Below are 15,538 nucleotides of genomic sequence, written 5' to 3'. Positions count from 1 at the left end.
CATCTGATTGCCATTCTAAAGGCACAGAATTGGCTGCTAGGTACCACAATGGCTTCTACCTCCTCAAGTTCCCGTTTAAGGTCCAGTCTTTTTTCCATGTAATGGTCCATGAGCATGTTTGAGGCCCCAACGCAGATGCCTGAAGTAGTGAATGTGATATGCCTGTGCATAGTACTCATTTCTGCTTTGGTGGGGGAGATTCTGAGAGGCATCACTTCTCCCCAGTGTACAGGAGGAGGACTGCATTCGATCATAGAAGGAGCTTCCGGTGGTGGAAACCACGTGTGGGTGGGACACCCCCTAGAAATGAGTGGGTCGAAGTGTGGGTGGGGGTCGGGGAGTAGAGATATTGCCTGTCTAGCCAGAGGACAATGTGAGCACAGGTTAAAGTGATCTCTGAAGTTGTTCATGACCACAACAAAGTCTTTACATGCCTGGGGGAAGTGCGTCGAGGAAAGAAGGAAAGTAAGCTTCCTCTGCGGCCCGAGCTGGGGCCTCATAGACTGCACCACTCCCCCCTCAACATTCTGTTCATAGGTGACCCTGAGGAGTTGTACTCACATTAAGAAGGACTAGACCATACTGAATGCTGCTTCTCTAGGAGTCCCTCTACATGAAGCTGACAATAAAAGGGAGCAATACTATGGAGCCTGCTCTAACCTAAGTAGATGATTCATGTCTGCGATCAGGAAGTTAAAGGCACACTTCTACGCACTACGATGCCCACCAGCTAGGAAGGTATGATGCAGGCAAAGTCTGCTGACGATAAATATGGCCTGCCATAAGGCGAGTACGTGATACTTTATTTAATTTCAGCACTAAGGTCAGATCTGGCGGAAAAGATGAGAACCACAGAAGATGCAGTAAAAAGAAGGAGAAAAAAGCGAGAGGGCCTCAGTGATCTGATGCTCAACATAGAACAGGAAGCACGGAGAGCTGAGAGCAGAGTTTAAGCTTTGGTGGTCGTGGACTCTGGAATAGCTGCTAATTTATGAGAACTATCGTCCTTCTTTTACTCCCTGACTCAAACCAGGTTTAAACTTGATGCCACAATAAAAGTACTGGAAAACAAAAGGAGAGGGGACAATTTGAGGGGGGGGGAGTTGTGGTTGTAGTTAGAACTGGAGATAGAGGGAGGTAGAAACTGGAGGTGAGGCAGTCCATGCCTGGAGAGACCAGCCCTTACAAACAGCACACAGAAGGCGATATAATGGGTGAAACAAAGTTATTGCTCTCACTTGGCTATTAGTGCCAGCACCTAGGCAAGCAAGGCGGCACTAATGAATGTCAAGAAAGGTATGACTCGGTAGAGATTACAACTTTGGTAGCTTTCCATTTAGCTTGCAAATGTAATAGGGCAAAAATATATGCCTTAACACAGGAGGATTCAGCTATGTCCTTTCTGGAAAAGCTGTGCCTTGATGTCGGATGAACTGCTGCAGATAGCAGAGGTTTTTGTGGTTTTTTAAACGGGGGTGCTTTTGGGTGGAATGGTGAATACTATTTTAGGAAGGTTCAAAATGATGAGTTCAATCTAGGGGATGATTTGGTTTGAGTTGGTCGTTTACTTGTGCTCTAACATGGTGTTGTCTCACCGCTTGCCTTGTCTCACTTTTCTTACCCTTTGAAGGTTGCAGGCTTATAACAATAGAGCTACTTCCTTGTAGCAGGCAGCTCCATATAATAATGGTATTCTTATTGAGGTTTCCATGTTTAGTCCATCTCAGTTAGAATTGAGTGGCAGAAATTCTGTAGCCGTTAGGCTGCATTTTAGGGTGATGTGCAATGAAAACAATTTAATTCTAAAAGCACATAATTGTCTCACTGCAGTTTGAGCTCACTTCTATGAGCTTTACATTCTGTCTGTTTTTGCGACAAAGAGTGGAGCGCGGATGACTGTAATGTAAAAATAGCAATACACACAACTTTCTCAACTTAGTGTGATGAATCATAGGAGGACAATACCTGCATCATGCATGTAAATTAGTGAACTGCGGAGAGGGGAGGCTTCTAATGTCTATTTTGAATCATATGTTAATAGAAGCATTGCATGACACAGACATATACTATGGGAATAAGGAGAGAAAATATCAAATGATGTCTGATAGGAAGATTAGATTATGTGGTGCAAAAGAAGCGTACGTTCTGAAAGAAGCCACGCTCCTAGTGGCACAATATAAGATTCTGAGGTATTGCCATTGCACAACTCGGAGATGTTTCAGAAAATACTTTTTTAAGATCCCAAATGCTAATGGTTTCAACACAGCATGGAAGTCAAGGAAATCGACCTACAAATAACATTGACTACACAATTCTAAATCAAATTTCTTAAAAATTGAGCATATTAAGTTGTCTTACAGATATGTCCTAACAAATTCCAAATTTCTTGCCATTCCCGCAGCCCCCCCCCCATTACATAGTATCATAATATCAATGTTTGAATATCAATTTCACTTACGTAAACTCCGTAATACTGAATACCTATCGTCATGGAGTTATGGGTAATAAACCCATACTTTCTTGTATAGGTTTACCTTGGTGATATATTGGTAGTTGAAACCGGTGTGTGTGATCAGATCTGATGATCTAACCACAGAAGACAAAAAAAAAACAAATGTTTTATGCTCTCCAACGTAGCACTCAAATCTACACAACAGTGTATGAGTATGGATGTCAATGCAGAACCTATAGTCTGCGTTTTGGAACAGTGTGTCACCTTTGTGAGAAGGTAGCAGACGCAGGGCGGCTTACCGATGTGTGCAGAGTAAGAGCATGGATTTGATAAAAAAGGTGTGCAGCATGGTCCTTACCATTAGGTTGGTGCTGTTGGGAACATACTGCTTTTGCTCTCCCAGTAACATGTCAATCACTGGATGCCTGCCATTCTTGATCAGTATTTCTCCCCCATGTTCTTGCACGATTGGCCTACACAAGAGAGGAGACAAATACTTAATGTTGATTTTAAGCAAGGTAAAAGTACTCAATTCTACATTGCGTTTATTCATAATTCAGGACCTTATGGTAATAATAAAAACATATTTAATAGGACATCCGCAATAGACATTGCAGTGCAAATAGTTGACCTCAACAATATGGAATGTGCGGTCTAATACTTTTCCAAATACATGTTCTCACAGCTCGTTCTACCACATCCGTGCTTCTGTAATCCAGCTCTACATGTTCCATGAAGAGTATTTCACGTAGGAGATGCTTTTGCTGCAATACAAATGTAAAATACTACCATGCTTCTTGAAGCTGAAAACAACGCAGATTCAAATTACCTTAAAGAAGTAGTAGCCATCAAAAGTGAATATTAGAGTCTCAAAGTTTGACTCTTCTCGCGAGAGTCCCATCGTCCACCTGAAGCACAACATTTATTTTACCAACATTCACATTGCTTCTCGTTGAAATATTGATTGTGTACTACCTGGTGAACTTGCGGTACAATTACGGAAACGTTTACATTATTCACCTCGGCTCTTGTGAGTAAATTACATTACGTGGAGACACTAAAGAAGGCAACCTCTGAGCTCTAGGGCTGAGGAAGTCGCAGAACGAGACACGGGCGAGGGGCACTTCCGTTTTAAGTTATTTATGTTTCATGTTTTGTGAAGTGCGCGCTAGGCCCCTGGGCATCCGACCGTGCAGCAGCAGGCATCGCAAAGGTAGCGCCAGGCATGACGGAGTCCATTCTTTTCCGGCCATCAGTCCAGCTGCCACACTCTGGCCCACAGAAGGGGAACCAGCACACTGAGGTATTTGCATGTACGTATTTATACGGGTGCCTCAAATAGCACCCGCTTTCCGTCCATGTACAATTACTGCGTTAGGAATAAGCGGAACTGTAGCTCCTTAGTTACTAGAAGCAAGTGACTGCAGGGTGTAGCACTGCACTGAATTGCATCCTTCATCACCAGGGCCACTGCGGTTTGGGAGTTTATTCTTTCTTTCTTCTATAATGAAAGGGATTAGGCATCAGGCAGGTGAGTGAAAAGGATGGAATGCATTTACCACTGATGCCTTCTGTGCTCCTCGTGTCCTGGCGGAGTCAAGGGTGGACACTCACACTACACGTGTGAATTCAGAGCTTGGCATGAGAAGGATTCTTAAAAGAATCAAGCAAACAGGACAGTGCGACGGGATTTGGCGTTCGAAATCAGCAGTTCTGTTTTAGACTCATTGATTTCCAGGATGTCGTGGCAATCAATGTGTTGACAGAAATAAGCCATTTTACCAAGCCCTTGCGTTAGTCTTTTTGGCTACTGGTCCATAGGTAAATCTGTGCATCACGAGCATATAAACCGAAGACAAGGTCATTGCTGCTCCTGATCTGGAGGAGAAATGAGGGTCAGTGTTAAGGATTATAGAAGTGATCAATGCAGGGTTTCCTCTCTGAACTGATAAAAGTTGGATAAGAAGGGACCTAGTTGTTCTGTGTGGTTAGGATGGAGCAACAAAGGACGGGTTTGCTATGGGCTGCATTCAAAGATGTACTTGGGAAAATTAGAACCAGGAGGAACAATCTTTCCTTGGCGGGGGTTTTGGAGGCATTGTGGAAATTTAATACACAGGGGCAGTTGTCGATGGGTAGATCTTACTGGCCAATAAAGAGCCAAGAAAGATTTTCTCCAAAACTGAAGTTAAAATATCTCTTTTGAGGAGGTTGGAATGATTCCTTCTTCATTTCTCCGATTTCTGAAGTGTGGCATTTCTGAGGATAACATATTTAGAGAATTAAAGATGAGCTGATGAGGATGCCACTGGGCCATGTGAATCACAGATGTTTCTGAGTAAGGTTCAAGAGGTAGAAAAGGAGACAGAAGACAGTGCACATATCAGTATTGGATGGTTTGTCAGTAAGTGTTTGTTTAAGTTAAAAGAGACAAATCTTAGAAGTGTTTGATGTTGGTAAATATTAGTAATTTATCCTACAGTTCATAGAAGAGTGATACAAATTCACTAACTGGGTTCCTAGTTCGAATGCTGGAACACTGAGCTGGAATACTGATGCAAACTTTACATGGGATAGATTTCACAGGTAAAATGGTATTAGTTTTCCCTGAAGTTTGAAATTATGTATTCTGTGGTGAGTGATTTGTAAAGCTGTAGGATTACTCTGGTTGCGCGGTAGCTAGTAGCGGCCGGTGTCTTGATAAGTGTGGTGGGTGGTGAGGGGGGGGCAGGGAGGGGGAGGTGCGGGACTGACAGATGGCAAGACAAAGAAACAACAAAAAAATCACTTACCTGCCGCATCGCACTCCTCTTCACTTAAGGCACAGACTCCCAGACTCCACTGCGGCCAATCCTGGCTCTTTTTCATTCATAAAAGCAGCCTCTAGATTGGCCTGAGCGCCTATGATTTACGCTCCCAGTTATATTGGGAGCCTGTGCCAGCTCTCTCCAACCCTGCACCGCAGCTCGGTTGGAGAGAGCTTCAGTGTGCATGAGGGTTTGGCCGTCCTGGACGGCTGGCCAAACCATCATGCGCACTGAGAGAAGTGCAGACGTTCACCCTTGTGCCTGTCATCCCCTGGCCTCACACCCGAGCCTCGGCTCCAAGAGCAAAAATAAGACTATAATAAACAGTGGTCTATTATTGTTTTATTTTTTATTTTTTGGGCTGCTGGCATGGTGGGTGGTGCTCCTTCTCCATAGAAGAGGAGCCATCGCTGATAGTTGCTGCTTACTTAACTTCGAGTTAGTCAACCAGGCATTGTCATTCTTCTTTTGTAAACTTAATAGCCTAGCTAGAAAGATTTTTTGTGAATTCATCATTTATCCAAGTATAGCTTATAATACTGCTGAGGAAGTTAAACCACTTATCAATCCTGCATTTAGAATGCATAGACCAACTGGGTAAAGAAAAAGTAGGGTGAATTTCTAATAGAGCCAAGTCCTACAACATCAAGGTTCTATATCTTTACTGAAAAAATGTAAGAACACATTCTTTCCATCAGAGCATACTATAGCTCCACAGCTCGGATCAATCTTGGAACCGCTGTCCACATTTGCAGGATTTTTTTCTATGCAAGAATCGTCTTAACATACCATCTTATCTACATGACACCACAATGGTGCTCAACCTGATTAAGGTATTGGATTTTGATCCTAAAAGTTATATTCTAATCACTTTAGATTGCCCTTTGCTATGTGCTCTTATGCATGAGAATTCAACAAATGGCAACTATCACTGCAGGGGCCTTAAGAAGTTCAGGACATTTCTATGGTTCATTGTGATACAATGCATTTAAATTGCACACACAAAGAACCTTTTCAGTTCTACTGCCAGTTCTACTGCTACAAGCTCCACCTTTGTTCTCGCCCAGCCAATTTGCAAGTAACACAATTTGAGACCTTTTACATTTATAGTAACACAAATTCAGTGACTAACTTTGTGAAAACATAGAAATAATATATTGATGCAATTCTGTGCTTATAGAATGGTCCTGAGGAGACTTCCCAAGCCTGGACCATCTCAAGTTCACTTTGAAAACAAGCAGAAAGAAAATCACATTCATCTTTGCACAGAATGAAACATACTGTATGAAATTCCTTGTTGTTCCAATCTTTCCATCCTAGCGAACTTCATGAAAACCTATCTGTTGGACAATTGAGCTTTCAATGACAAACAAAAAGGTGTTAGAGGGTCCAAGGGATTTTATAGACCTGCCACGGAAAAACTCCCCAAAACAATATGATTAACAACAAACAATTAATCTGGGGGTCTGCTGTACCAGCCGCTTCCGAAGGAAAAAGAGAGCTGGCCACCTATGTCATGAAGTGTAATACCACAAGAAAATGTAAAAGATTATAAAGTGAAGAGACCCTTGCAAATGGTTGGATTCCCATCACTCACCAGCGTGATCATTATCATCATTTGGGTATCCATCCTACCTTCCACTTGAGTGGATTGTCTTCTAAAAAGGGTGTAACGCGGTGCCTCCCGCACCCGAGAATTCCAATATGGCGCCCGCGATCGGACACCAGGAAAAGGAGATCGGTGGTCTAGCCACAAAACACACTGGATTGCTGGCTCAGGAAGAGGAGGGGCGAGAGGGGGGAGAAAAGAACGCCACAGAGACAATCGCGTCTCTACACCGGTTGGAGAAGGAGAAAACCGAAGGATTGGAGCTGCAGATAGAAGGAGTCCAGGAGGAGGAGAAACCCGAGGAACCAGAGCTGCGGAGAAAGAGAGAAACGCTGGGGGAAGGAGTCCAGGAGGAGGATGACACGCCGACTAAAGAACAGCCTTGAGGCAAGGTCCCAGAGTCAAGCCGGTCTGAGGAGGAGGACGGCGAGGCTCCCCCTACCTCGGCCCTGGAGGGTCGTGGCCCCAGGCTAGCACTTTCTTTTCCTATTTTACCACGGGCTGGTGGAGGTTGGGGCAGTAAAGAACACCTGTATGTGCATGTGCACCCAGCCACTTATCCCCTTCGCGTGTTTTCCCTGACAGCCTACACAACACAGCCCTTTAAACCCCCCCCCCCTCCCAGGTGACGGCATTCTGATTAACCATAGAGGAAATCCCAAAGTATATGTGGAAGTGATTGGTGCAGTGCAATTGTGTTAGTGAAGAGAAAAAAGGATTTACAGAAGAGAAAAATATTTATTAGGATATCTATTGTAATCCTTATTAAAACAGTGCAAAAAAGCAGTTTCAAAATTCACTGCTTGTAAAAACGGTCAACATGTTTCAGCCTTCTTGACTAGCGGTCCACATCTTTCTTCAGGGCCTGTCTGTAAATGTCATTGCTACTGCATTAAAACCAATGTGTCAAAAACAAATCCTCCGTATTGAAGGGGTTGTAGAAGGTACAAGGACTGGACATCACCTCGCCTGGTAACAACTCAGGTCAATAAGGCCTGCTCTGTCCGTAGTTGCCTCAAGCTCAACCCGAGCTGGATGTGGCGACCTCCACATCCAGTCCTCATACCAGACGGGTGCGGTCCAGTCCTCGTACCAGACGGGTGCCTTCTACATCCCATCGATACAGAGGATTTGTATTTGGCATATGAGGTTGTATTAATTCTAAGCTTCATTTGTATTGTTTTCTCCTATTTTCTCACAGTTTTTGACACATTGTTTTTTTTAATTCAAATAATTTTTATTGAAAAAATATAAGCAAAACAAAATACATACATGAAATAACGGAAACGAATGAATAGAAATAATGAGAAGAAAGAAAATGAAAAACAATATACATGGGTCAGACTCAAAAATAATACATATAAGTAATATGATGCATGCAAGTTTGTATACTCAAGTACCTGTTGGTTAAACCCATTGTCAACATGACAATAGCAAATGCGGATACATCAGTGGACGAGGTTAACTATTACAAATGACCATGCAGGCAAGTAGTGTGGTTATTTTCAGAACATTGAAGTTACCATGAGGTTACATATATTACTGTAATAGGAGGAATTCACGGGGGATCAAACGAGAATGAAGCGGCGTCTAGTGATTTCCAGAGTTTCCTGTGAGTTTTACGCCAAGGAGAAGTGTGGAGAGCCGGATTGTCCGCTCCTCATTGGTTTTAATGCAGTAGCAATGGCATTTACATTTAGATTTAGCAATCGCATTTACAGACTGGTCCTGAAGAAAGCCGTGGCCCAATAGTCCAGAAGGCTGAAACATGTCGAGCGTTTTTACAAGCAGTGAATTTTGAAACTGCTTTTTTGCACTGTTTTTAATAAGGATTACAATAGATACCCAAATAAATATTTTTCTCTTTTGTAAATACTTTTTTATCTTCACTAACACAATTGCACTGCACCGATCACTTCCACACATACTTTGGGATTTCCTCTATGGTTACATGAGAGCTTAATTCCTCTCTGATCTTTGCTCCTCCTAAATGACCCTTTTTAGGACACAATCCACTCAATACTCCTCTATGATCAAGAGGACAAGTGAAAGGTAGGATGGATACACAAATGATGATAATGATCACGCTGGTGAGTGATGGGAATCCAACCATTTGCAAGGGTCTCTTCACTTTATAATCTTTTACATTTTCTAGTGGTATTACTCTTTATGACATAGGTGGTCAATTGAGCTTTCAACCTGAAATCTAAGAAAGAAGAGTGTGGCTATCCCAAGTGAACTATCAGACGCGCATTTAAATCAGCCCTTAACAAGCACTAAACAATAATAGGCAGGCCCTCACTGAAAACAATCTAAAGGCACTGTTAAACAGAATCAAGAACAACACGAAATAAATAGGAGAATTCTTAATACGGGTGATACAAAACTCCCTAAGGTTGCATTTAAAAGAGGACTCAGCATAAGGGATCAACTGGTCCATCACCAAATTGAAACCAAAGGACCTAAGGAGACTACATTGTAAGCACAGCCAATTGTAAAATGACATTTTCAGTATAGTTAATTATAATATTCACGCATTCACTGAGAATACCAAAGAAATAACTTTGGACAGTAACAAGAAATGGGAATTTGGACAACACCTATCAGGCGAATCATGTAATGTCATTTACATAATACACTGGCCTTGCCACTTATGGTATACTTGGATAATAACAAGAATGCTAAAAACAAGGAACCATGAACACTGTAGTGGTCTAAGAACAATGAAGCGTATTACAAAATTAGCCACCTATTATCAGCAGAAAGCTCAGACTACGCACATGTTCAACAAGAAGTTTGTTGGAGGAAATGTGCTCTCCTAATAAGAGAAAGATGTCTGAGATCCTAATCGGAAAAGTACAACTGTGGTTATTTTCTCAAATGTACCAAGTTATCGGGTTAGATGATCATGTGGAGAGGAATTCAATTAAAACTGTGTGGTAACAGTTTCTGATACTGTAGGGCTTTACTTTCTTGAGATGACCCTTGTTAGTTGTAATATACACAGAAACAAGAGAGTTTCTGAGGAATCCATCATAGCAGTTTTAAGTTCGACTACAGAAGTTTATCACTATGGTTTAATATCTGTAAATGCTCCTAATTTCGGTACCTCAGGTAAATAGTAAACAGAATTACAGATGCATGTTGCAGGCAGATATTTACACTGTTGTAAATGATCTATACTTGTAGCCTGGCAAAATGGCACCCATATCTTTAAACAGAAAAGGAGCCAACCATGTTAACACAATACTTGAGATGTTTTCTCAGCATTGATTTCCCTCTGTAACTCCTGTGCTCTCACCTCCTTGACAGTGCTGCTTTATTCCTCCTTGGATGCAGGTACAACTCAGCTTCACCAGAGCTGCAGAGTTTGTCCCTTCTGCCATTCTCTGGTAAGTTTTCGAGTGTGCTTGTGAACTACTTACTGTGTGAGTCTTGGCAGCCCCGGGGAAGGTTCTATGTGCTAGTTACGATTTAACGCATTGCAACTCTATTTGTGGTAGCATACTTACTCTTATCTCTCTATATTTTGACATATAAGCTGTGCATTGCCCTTGTGATCTCTGCTGCTGTGCCATACTGTAAACTAGAGAGTCCCATAGCAATCTGTACGATCCACCCTGCTGGAGTGAGTGCTGTTCGCCCTCCCACATCCATTTTTAGGTCTCGCCTAGCGTGGCTGCGCACATGCACAGCTCGCTCGGCGAGATTTATAGCAGATAAGTGCTTTTTCTGAAAAGGGCTTCAAGCCCCGCCACTTATTCCCATTGGGTCGGGTCACCGTTTATGTTAAACGGTGTGCTGCCATTAGAAATAAGGATTTCGGGGTGCCTCCTTTTCATTTTTTTGGCCAGCCCACCCGGACTGGCTTGCCTGCATTACGGCTTTTGTGACGAATTTTCTTATTAGAAGCTTCGTCTCGCTGCCTTGCACGCGCCAGTCCAGCTCTCTGATTGGGCCAGACAAAAAAGGAGACATGGTGCTGTGTGTTTATTTTTGCATCTCACTTTCACTTTTGAAAGCGTGAGGCAAAAATAAACAGCGGATGCCTGCGTGTCTGGCGAGCGCTTGTTCTCTAAGGCTAGTTTGTTAGCTTCTACCCTCTGCTGTTCTGCAGCCAACTGCTCACTGCTGGCACTCACTTGTCTGTGAAACAGGATGCTCTGCAGATCTTTGAAAGGGGAACCTAAACAACAGCTTGTTGCCCCTGCTGCCAGAGCTCACCAGAATAACACTGATGGGGCTGCTGTACTCTCCCATGCCTGCAGGCTGGGTGAACTGAGCCCTTTAGCCCCTTGAGTGAAAGGCACCTCTGTTGCGAATCTGACAGCTTTGCAACATCGAAGCAACGCGAAACCGAAAACCCGGACACGGACAGGTTTGGCACAACTCATTCCGCAGAAAATAGACCTAAAACAAACCTAGTCCTAACAAAACGACAGGGAGCGATTGAGTGAGCTGCAGCACAAACATGGAAAAAGCAACTATGCCCCTGCACTTATACACAGTGAATGAATCAATGGTAATGCTCTACGTTAGTTCTTTGGAACAGTAACGAAAGGCCCTGAAGATTCGCAGATTGTTCCCTGCGATGAAACACGTGTTGGCTTTTGCAATGGAACAATAAACAGAAGTGTCTACACCAAGAAAAGACTGTCTATCCATCCATATATCTTAATTCATATGTACTTATTCTCGGAGAGTTACTTTTTGTGTAAAGTTGTCCTGATACTTTCGTTACTGTTCCAAAGAACTAACGTAGAGCATTACCATTGATTCATTGACTGTGTATAAGTGCAGGGGCATAGTTGCTTTTTCCTCATTTTGTGGATCAGCTCGCTGGTCCCTTTTTTTGGGAGCGGTTTTGGGGTAATACCGCTCGCCTCATTGCCTACACTGAGCAACATTCGAACCCATTACCTTGTGGCAACCCGGGAGTTGCGCCCAGTAATTCTGGAATACTAAAATACCTCCTAGCTGTTTTTGCAGCACAAACATGCTCTACCGATATACATCAACCAACAATCACTGTTCTGAGGTTGCTGGCAGCACTGCCTCATTTCTCTATCCTGGGATGGGATAGATGTTTGTATCTTTCATAAAAGTAGTTTACTTATCCAAATGACCGTCTACCGCCACTTACAATGAAGCGCGCTCGCATTGGTGAATAAAGGGCGCCTGGAATGGAAGGAGCGAAAAACACCGGCTTGGATTGGTTAGTCAATCCAACCAATGCATCCAATAGGCAACCTCCTGATACGACTACCGGAGGATGTGAAAAATGACTGGGATAACCGTATAATTTTACTCACTTGTGAACGTGTTTTTCCCGTTTTAAGTGTTCAAAATTAAAAGTTATAACTGTGGTCGATTGACTTTTATAGATCTTGGCTTGGCTGTCATCTACTGCAATTGTTCGGCGCACATTAAATTTCAGTCCTGAAAGAAAACGTAATATTTAAAATTGGACGTCGTCATTTGTCAATGCATAGCCAAGTTTTAGTGACGGCTCACCTGGTATCATTTAAAAGCAAGTGACTTTTTTTTTTAACCATAAAAGTTTATATGGTCTTTTTTTCAGATTTATATATCGCAAACTCGACCCAAGGAATTGGAGCGCTTTATATGAGCACCAGTTATGTTACACAAGGACACATTTTTTTTGTGGTAGGCACAGGGAGATTAAGTGATTTGCCCAGAATCACAGGATGGGGAGTCGAACTCGAGATTCGAACCTTCGTTTCCAAGCTCCAAAGTCGGCAGTTTAGCCGTGAGACCACGTGATGCGATTCAGCTACGTTTTGAATAGTTTAACATGTAAGTAGAGGTTTTTGACAATGCCTTGATTAGTTAAATACATGTTCCACCTGAAATGAATCATGTTTAATTTAGGCATGTTTCAGGTAGCATAACTATGCCTTACCAGGCAGCGTTCACAATCATGCATTTAATGCTGCAGAAAAGAAACTGCACATTTACTTTAGGGGCATGAGCTTTCAAAACATATGTGTCTTCCTCTTTTTCAGATGCTTAATAACAAGCATTGAAAATGCAATAGCTCTCGCCTTTGATTAAGTTAAAGCCATGTGCTTTGCTATACAATACCATTAGCAAAGCAAAGGGCTTTAACCTAATCAAAGGCGAGACCTATTGCATTTTCATTGCTTGTTCCCCTTGTGATAAGGTTTCCTTCACTCTCCTGGAGTAGTCATAGGAAGTGCAAGAAACTTCAACGGGAGACGGCAGAAGTGGCCTTGCTGTGCGGTATTCAATATATCCCAGAGTCATGGCAAGCTCACCGAGTAGAAGAGATATATAGTCACATTTTTTTGATGAGATAAACAATATGGTTACAAGTTGGAAAACAGTTTTGCATAAAGCCAGAAAGGTTTGAGGCACTCCATTTAGACACTCGGATTAAATTTCCTAAATCGAGTCTGGATATTACCACTATGTGACCTGATATTTTTAAGTGGTCCTTAGAGATGTGATGGTGTAGTTTTTTTAAAATAGCGGAGGAAGAACCTGGCAGGTTTAGCTATGTTATTAAGTAGGAGGGAACCCATCCAGTTTCAGGGGTTTCAAGAGATTGGAGTCTAGTCTGCATTTGTGTCATCGAAAGAATAGGAGGAATTTGGTTTTATCTGGATTGAGTAGAAGGAAGTTTTCTGCCATCTAGTTTGTTTTAAAGTGACTTTAAACATTGACACAGCACAGATAAGTCAGCAATAGTTTTCATTTAAATGTAAAATTGTGCGTCAGCATATTAGTGGAAGGGGCTAAGGGTTCCACATACAAAATATTATACTTGTTCCTGACTACCAGAAAAATTATGCATTCAAAATGATGATTGCATTGCATGATAAGTTCACCTGTAGACGCAGAGGTAAGAATGGGGTATTTGATCTGTTATTTTACTACTGATGACTTTACTACCCTATTGTAAGATGGAGCAAGGATGTTCTAAATTTGAGAGATTAAAGGAGAGCACACATTTTCACAGTCTTAGTGTAGATGAAATGTTGGAATGTTGGTAGCAATTGAGTTTTGTCCTGTGGTTGTGTCAAAGGGGACAATATTGTAGATTTCTGATTAAAAAGCATGGCCAGGGTTTCCATAACTGGCAGTGTAGTGTGTAGAAATAGTTTGGTGAGATTTAGGTGTGACTTGTAAGTAAATACAAAACCTTCTTTTGAACAATTCAGTGTCCTGCCAAGGTGGAGGAATTTTCTTCCAATTAGCTAATGTAAACTTACACCAGGAAAAAACCTTCCCTACAAAAGTAACAGAGGGACTGTTTAATAGATGTGTGCTCACTCAAAACTAAAAAATAATGAGAAGAAAAGAGGAACAGCTAACATTACTGTTGGCCAAAAGGTGCATGGGAATTCACGACTTATCTAAGAGTGCACCTCAAATGAAAGACTGTACAAAGGATGTCCTGGAGAGGCAGACTGCTTAAGAGATACATATGCATATGTTCCACAGTACTAATAAATTAGACAAGCGCCCACTGCAATAAAAACGTACGTCTGTCACGTGGGCTTCTTCGGAATGTGTTTCAAAATTTGAGAGAGACCCCACCAAAACCAGGGGAATAGGGTACTTTAGACAGTAGAGAGAAATCTTCCCTTGGCAAATTAATTCACGTAATACAACCAGGAAGGTTGTTAGAGCCACCCAAACTGTAACCACTGGATCCCTTTGCTATATAGTACAGTCACACAAGAGTAATATAGCTCATTGTTTATTTTCATAGAAAAATATTCTTCACAAATACAATTTTTGTTAAAAACAACTCATTGCGCGCCTACAATAAAATCACATGAACAATTTCATAAAATACAGCTTTGGTACACATAAAAAATGAAAAACATAATCAATTAGTATTGACATTCATTGGCTAAAAACTGACAAAATTGTTACACAAAAAGGGGAGAGACATACACAGACATATGTAATTTGTCGTTAGATATTGCACGTGTTGAGACCTAGCATAAACAAAAGAGGCGTCTCTTCTGCACGATCAAGGGACCAAACCTAACCTGTAGATAAAGAATTAAGCAAGTCCAGGATGTGGTTTTGTTTATGCTAGGTCTCAACACGTGCAATATCTAATGACAAATTACATATGTCTGTGTATGTCTCTCCCCTTTTTGTGTAACAATTTTGTCAGTTTTTAGCCAATGTATGTCAACACTAATTGATTATGTTTTTCATTTTTTATGTGTACCAAAGCTGTATTTTATTAAATTGTTCATGTGGTTTTATTGTGGGCGCGCAATGAGTTGTTTTTAACAAAAATTATATTTGTGAAGAATATTTTTCTATGAAAATAAAAAATGAGCTATATTACTGTTGTGTGAGTGTACTAGATAGCAAAGGGATCCAGTGGTTACAGTTTGGGTGGCTCTAACAACCTTCCTGGTTGTATTACGTGAATTAATTTGCCAAGGGAAGATTTCTCTCTACTGTTCTTCGGAATGTGCAAGCCATCTGATCAGCCTGGAAATGCCCTTGAGGAACGATTGACTACAGAGTATTTGTCAAATTTCTTCCTGTTTTCTGTGGATGTTTGGTCGAACACCATACTGCGATGCTGCACAATACTGATACAAATTCAAGTTTCCTTCCATCCAATACTAAGTTATACACGTCTGGTTTGGATTC

General features: G+C 41.7%; 1 protein-coding gene across 2 annotated transcripts in view; it reads right to left on the bottom strand.

The window, feature by feature from the left end:
• MSH3 (mutS homolog 3) overlaps positions 1-15,538 on the bottom strand; it is a 1,953,894-nt gene that overhangs the window by 587,212 nt on the left and 1,351,144 nt on the right. For both annotated transcript variants that reach the window (XM_078675310.1, XM_078675311.1), the window contains exon 19: positions 2,811-2,925. In XM_078675310.1, the coding sequence (XP_078531436.1) occupies positions 2,811-2,925 (115 nt within the window). The remainder of the gene's footprint in view (positions 1-2,810; positions 2,926-15,538) is intronic.

This window comes from Lissotriton helveticus, chromosome 2_1, assembly GCF_964261635.1.
Source record: "Lissotriton helveticus chromosome 2_1, aLisHel1.1, whole genome shotgun sequence".
Taxonomy (NCBI): domain Eukaryota; kingdom Metazoa; phylum Chordata; class Amphibia; order Caudata; family Salamandridae; genus Lissotriton; species Lissotriton helveticus.
This window is presented reverse-complemented; position numbering and strand designations above follow the sequence as displayed.